This window comes from Trematomus bernacchii, unplaced genomic scaffold (genome assembly GCF_902827165.1).
Source record: "Trematomus bernacchii unplaced genomic scaffold, fTreBer1.1, whole genome shotgun sequence".
In the NCBI taxonomy this organism is placed as follows: Eukaryota; Metazoa; Chordata; class Actinopteri; order Perciformes; family Nototheniidae; genus Trematomus; species Trematomus bernacchii.
Genome location: NW_022987727.1, coordinates 3,657,594 through 3,663,955, shown reverse-complemented (window position 1 = coordinate 3,663,955; position 6,362 = coordinate 3,657,594). Strand labels below are relative to the sequence as shown.

The window sequence follows — 6,362 nt, the reverse complement described above, 5'->3', positions numbered from 1 at the left end:
AAAAGTGTTTCTGAAGTGAATTACCTACCCCACCTTTAATAAAAAGTCATTTAAAGACTAAATAAGTCCACCAAAGCAAAGTAACGCTCAAAGGTCATGGGGACTCCTTCAAAAAGAATCAGACATAGAACGACGTGCATAGCCTAATGTAAGAATTCAAATCTGATATTTGTTATGCAATGTTTTCTTGATGATTGCCTGGTTCCCCTGCCGCTCAGAAAAAAAAACTGTTTACAGTTCTTTAGAAGTACTAATGCATGATAAAAAAAAAACTTTTAATGAGACTTTTTGTGGCGCTTGAGGGAGCTGCCTTAGAATCTCATGAATGTTTAAAAATAAAACTTGAAGAATCTAATGACTCAACAGCATTATGGATACTTTTTTATCAAGGAGGAAGAACATATGGAATACAAATGATGATATCTCTGGTTATTTTGTTCTTAATTATATTGTCCATTAAAAGTTCAACATTGTTATTATATATACTGTAAAGTGCAATGCTAAATTGGTGAAGTATGCTATTAAAAGTGTTCTAAGAGTTAAGTGCTAAAAGTTACCGATCCATTTACTTCTATCTCAAAGCGACCAAACACACAGAACACTCATCTTGCATTCTGCCAAAGTTATCAATATTTTATTAATCTTCAGTTAAGGCAATCCATTACAAAGCATTTCACAAACCACAGTATGACGACAATATCATGTCCAACACCTGGTTTGGAAATTATTCAGCATGCAAGTCAGAGACCAAGAGAGGTATGTAAACAACCTGGGATAAAACAGGAGTAGTGGCAAGAACATCCCATACAGAAAGTGTGGTATAGGAACAGAATGGAAAGAAACCAGAGATGCAACATGCTGGAGGTGACTGTTATCTCTAAATACCATCCCAAGTAACAAACTAAGCACATGGCGGATGCACTAATCAGGTGAAATAAAGGTAGACTACCAAACCTCCTGCCATTGTGGCACAAACATGCACATATTGTCTAAAGAGGCTAAGTTCAACAACTGAACACATTTTGGCATTTCATATTCTTCATTCGGGGCTTATGTACATAATTAAATAGTTTAGCCTCAAAGAAAATATTAAATTAAAAGATAATCAAAGCCATTTCCACAGAGAGAAAATATGTAAATTGAATTGTTGGAAAGACATCATTTAGACTGAAAAATATATTTCATTATAACTCTGTTTCACAATTGCATAAGTGTGTCATTACTGTGCTCCTTTCATTTTCATTGATTATTTGTTTAGTACTGAGGGGTAGTCGTTTTTTAATTTCCCTGTGGAGGAAAACTCAGAGATGGCGGGGGGAGTATAGTTTTTTTATAATCTTAGTAGAAGGGCTCAAAAGTCATGTAGTATTAATAGAGGAAATATGACTGAAAGTGCACACATCATACAGGGCCAACTCCACATTATCTTATTGACTCTCACAAGGGTTTGCTATCACACTCACAGTATATACAGTACGCTGCATGCTGATGCTGACTTTCATACTGTGAGTTATGATCATCCTATGAAGTGACATTTGAAGTGTTTACAGTACTTGGAAAGTCAAAATATAACAGCTATACAAGTCATTAAATGATAGTATTTAATTGAATATATATGTCATAAGAAATGTAATAAATGTATGTTTATGATTATCTTTTGGCTGAATGGCTTTCTGTAGAGGTATTCTGGTATTAATGTGATTTATGTGCTTAAACGCAATGGCCTCATTTCACTGAAACAACTGAATTTGGCAACAGATCAAACACTGCTTTGTTTCTGAAGGAAAAATGTCATCCAAAATTAAGAACGAAAAAAAAGTCAAATATGGATCTGAGCCTGTGAGCGAAGGAGTTCACTTCCTCTGGAGTTTCTGCTGTAACAAAGGATTTCATTTTATCGCTGAGAGCACTAAAGTAACGGGAATCGGAGAACAGTATGCAGTTAACAATGGTGCGCAAACACATTTGCTCTCAACACAAAACAAAGTATTGTAACAACAACAGTGAGAAGTCTGTGTGAACATCTCAACAACTTTTTGTAAACGTTAGTTCTCCAGTATTATTCAATTAGACTCATTACGAGTACAAACAAGACTGAATAATGCACAACTCAACTATAAACTCACTTCAAAATAAAACACATGAATGTTTCCTTTTTCCATGAGGCAATGTGAACAGCCACAGTTGAGTTGTAAACAAGTCTTGACTTTGAAATATTGGACAACAAGGCTTAGCAACACTTTTAACTCTCATTGTTTTAGACCCAAAGTGAAGAGCTGTTAGTATAAAAAGTACAGGACAGTAGTTGAGACAGCATGTAATAGTTTGTAAGAATCCTAATCTTGCAACAGTTTTTATCGTGAACATAAAATCGTGTGTACATCTTAAATATGAGACCTGCTGCTGCCGGCAGAATGACACCTGGGTAACTTAATTTGGATATGTTTCCATATAATAGGCACATTTGGATTGAGATATTGAGTGACAAAGAGATACGAATGGAAACAATGGCCATTATTAATAGATATGATGTACACAACTGAGCCACAATGGCTGTCATTGTCTTTGAAAACAATTCAGAGAACAAATATGAATATATCAACAGCTGACTTGAACGCCCAAATATCTCATGCAAGATTTGTGATTGTTTGATTTTTTTCTTTACAGGGAAACAAACCAATTTAAGGAGGAGGGGAAACTGTATTAGTAGACATTGGTCTTTTGAATGTGTGTTTGTTTACTTCAGAGCAAAATCCCAGAGAGTAAAACGTAACAACAAATATAATGGGAAACACAAACAGCGGGATGACAAATGTGCTATGTCATGGATTATAATTTCTTCTGCAAACAAACAGGGAGAGCAAGTATGTGCATAGAGTTATTCATCTATTTTCTGTAAACATACTGTTTTTATGATTAAATATGTTAATTCTAATACATCTGAATAGTATTTTCTTATAAACATTCTTCCTGTTTCATCCAGTTTAAAATATGTGTTAAAACGTGTGTGGTCCCTTCCATTACTTTCATTGTGATAGGTGTTGGTTCCTTTAAAAAAAAAAAAATGTTGAGCTTATTTCCCATAATAACCTTTGTGCTTTATATCTGAATTAGTGCATTCTGTTATTATACATTTTAGAAATATGTATAAGACATGGTGCTGAAAAATCATTATGGAAACAGCTTACAGCAGGCTCTCTACATAACTGCTTGCAATCAAAACTATCTATCAGTGATCTATCTATCCCATGCTTTTATAGTACAGTCCTTATCAAAGTAGAAATGGAGATTATTTGTATTAAACTGCTCACAAAATATAAGATGGAAAACTACAGGGAAAATATGACTTTAATCCCCCACTATCTAAAACCCCCACAAAGGAATAAATAATTTCTGCAATAAATAAAATAAATTAGCATACATATGATATCTTAGATCAACACACACCTATTCCAAAAGGTATCACACACATGATACACACTGGCACATTCTAATATGTATGCCTTCAAACAGGCTCTCTCTACGGGTTTACTTGCTATCCATTACATCACCACTTTGACAGGTTTGACAGCGAACAACTAAAACCTCCTCCAGCACGAGCTCCTCTCAGCGCTCTCATCCTCAAGCACGCAGAGAGAGAAAACTCCATGGTCACCTGCAGCCTCACCCAAAGCAGTCATATTCCTCCAAAACAAATTGGAGTCTTACCATCTTTTTTGTATAGCCAAATTAATATTTACGTAATGGCCTTAAAAGAGTTTCCATCTTCCCAAAGGACGGTTTTGAGTTCTTGACCACCTCTACCCTGCCCCACCACAACGTGGAGCTGTGTGTGGGGCTCAGACGGGGTTGGTCTGTGGTTGGTCCACGGGCGAGTAAGGGGGGGGGGACGGGGTTCGGTTTAACGGCTCTGCTCTTCATGTAGGAGATCAATTGGTCAGGGATCTCCGCAAGTACGTCTTTGACCAGCCGCGCCATGCTCAGCACGTGGTTCCCTGTGCGGTCCATGTAGTCTCTAAACGGGACAAACTGGAAGAAATATATGACTTTATGAAAAGAATGTTTCATGTACACGGATTCATCATAAAAAATCAGGATATCTTTTTGTTTTAATTCATGCTTTCATGGTTTATTTGTGTTGGGAAAATACTGAATGTACTCTTCCAATATCAGAGTAGCACATGATAGCAAAGGCCCTACGTAGCTGTGTACGTAACAGGATGTATGATTACCTAGAAGAGCGTCAGGACACACTGTTTTAGGCATATGATATGTGACAACGATTAACATGCTGATTCAGCCTCTATGGAGATAGGCATATGACCGTCATGTTTATTGCTTACGCAGGCCTTAGCTAATCTGAACTAAACATTGAATACTGCTTTGAACCGGTATTCCTGCATCTTGTGACACTCTCTTGTATAAAAGGCATGTGAAGGACACTGTTCGGGGAACTATTTGTCCCAAATGCTCTGTGTGTGATGACTACTTCCATTCTTGCAAGGATGATAAATACATGTATCCTGATATTGAAACTCAAGCCGGTGACGAGTGATATTTTTCTAACAATTTGTAACTATCAAAAAGAACTGAATGTGCAAATACAATCTCTGAATCTGTAACGTAGGGTGTCCCAAAGTGATCATGCTTCCTCTTAGTGAATTCATTTGCAAACATGACATGAATTATCTCTGCTACGCTGACGATACACAGCTATAGATACCTGAAATGCCCAAATATTCTTTGCCACTCCTAAACTTAGAGACATGTCAATCAAAACACATTTTGAATCAATAAATAGGAACTTTTTCCAGTTGAATGCAGTTTAAACACAACAGTTAGTTGTTGGTCTAGCCAAAAATGGGCTGGACTGTAGAGCCTCAAGAGATCCTTGCTTGAATATCAAAGACAGCGTATCACTCTTTGCTGCCATGCCACTGCAGTATTTACATTCTTTCATTTACTGTCATTAGGGGGGGAATGCCGTTGTCCGAAAATATGCAATGGAGATATGCTTGCTAGATGTTTGTTTCGGAAAAGCAAAATATTTTTGAGCTTTTCTTTAAATTCCTTGTTGTCCTCTTCACTCTTTATAATCTCAATGCTCAATAGCTATAAGTGATAGCCCCCTAACGCAGCGCGACCATAATAACATAATGTAAAGATTTCTCAGATTCTAAATGATAAATAGCATATTTCAAGACAGTCTGACTCGTAACTGTTGAGATAAATGTCTTTGAAATCAAATCAAAAACAATAGGCCCATCTGCATTGTAAGAAACGTACCAATATTATACCTTTTAAGCAATGTAACAAGCTGTATGAGGAAAACATCATCTTACCTGTACAATGTCTCTCTCTGCCAACTTCCCCCGAGAAGAAATCCTGATGTCATCACCATCCAGCTCAACCATGGCTACAGAGAAAGGTCAATGACATGTTGATGATGATGAATCATAACAGTTATACACTGGGTCAAAACTAAAGAGTAAATATGACTTTAACAAAGAAACTATCTTTGATGCAAACAGATCCAAAAACTGCTTTTATTCACGCTACTGTTCTCACCATCGAACTCAGCTTGGCCAACCCCAACAATGATGATAGACATGGGGAGTTTAGCTGCCTGTTGTGAACAAGAACACACACACTGTCTGTTAGGGGAACATTTCATTCATTCATTCATTCATTCGTTCGTATTTTACAAAGTCAGTCTAACATTGGAAGCACATTTCTCCAGAGATATCAAATAATATATCTGGTACATAGCCTTTTCTTGACTGTGTTTCCCATTATGTTGTATAGTTAGGGTTGTCCAGGGATTGAAAGAAAATACATTACATTGCATCTATACATTATTCAACTCAGGGTCCCAAAGGTTGTTACAAAAGCCAGCAGATAACAGAATATTTTACCTTACTCATAAACCGTCTACACATTTACAAGCCGCTTTTACACTGTGGAATATAATGATTTAAAGTACATAAGGTTACAACATGTTTTTGACTTGGTAACAAAGCACAAGATAAAAACAGTTAAGATAACGTGAATACAGTAAAGCACTTTATTCACAAAATATACACATCCTATACACTAAGATTTTCAGTCCTGCATTATCTATTCATGATCTTGGCATATATAAATGTTTCAAATACTATAAAGCCCAGAATAAAAATGTTACATTTCCTTTCAATTTAACACCAATACGAACTCAAGTTAACATGAATAACAATAAAGATTTAATAAGGCTTATTTTCCACACAGTATGTGGTGTACAAGTTTCTCAACTGCATGAAACCAAACCACAGTCCTGATGTGGAGAATGAAATAGCTCTGGCATGAATGAATGATGTATGCTTGTG

At 36.3% G+C, this 6,362-nt stretch overlaps 1 protein-coding gene across 1 annotated transcript in view; it reads right to left on the bottom strand.

The window, feature by feature from the left end:
* Positions 1-615: 615 nt before the first annotated feature.
* Positions 616-6,362, bottom strand: part of cpne5a (copine Va) — a 69,865-nt gene continuing 64,118 nt past the window's right edge. The window contains 4 exon segments of the mRNA XM_034144622.1: positions 616-3,887; positions 3,889-4,029; positions 5,343-5,416; positions 5,569-5,626. Of these exon segments, the coding sequence (XP_034000513.1) occupies positions 3,840-3,887; positions 3,889-4,029; positions 5,343-5,416; positions 5,569-5,626 (321 nt within the window). The 3' untranslated portion in view covers positions 616-3,839.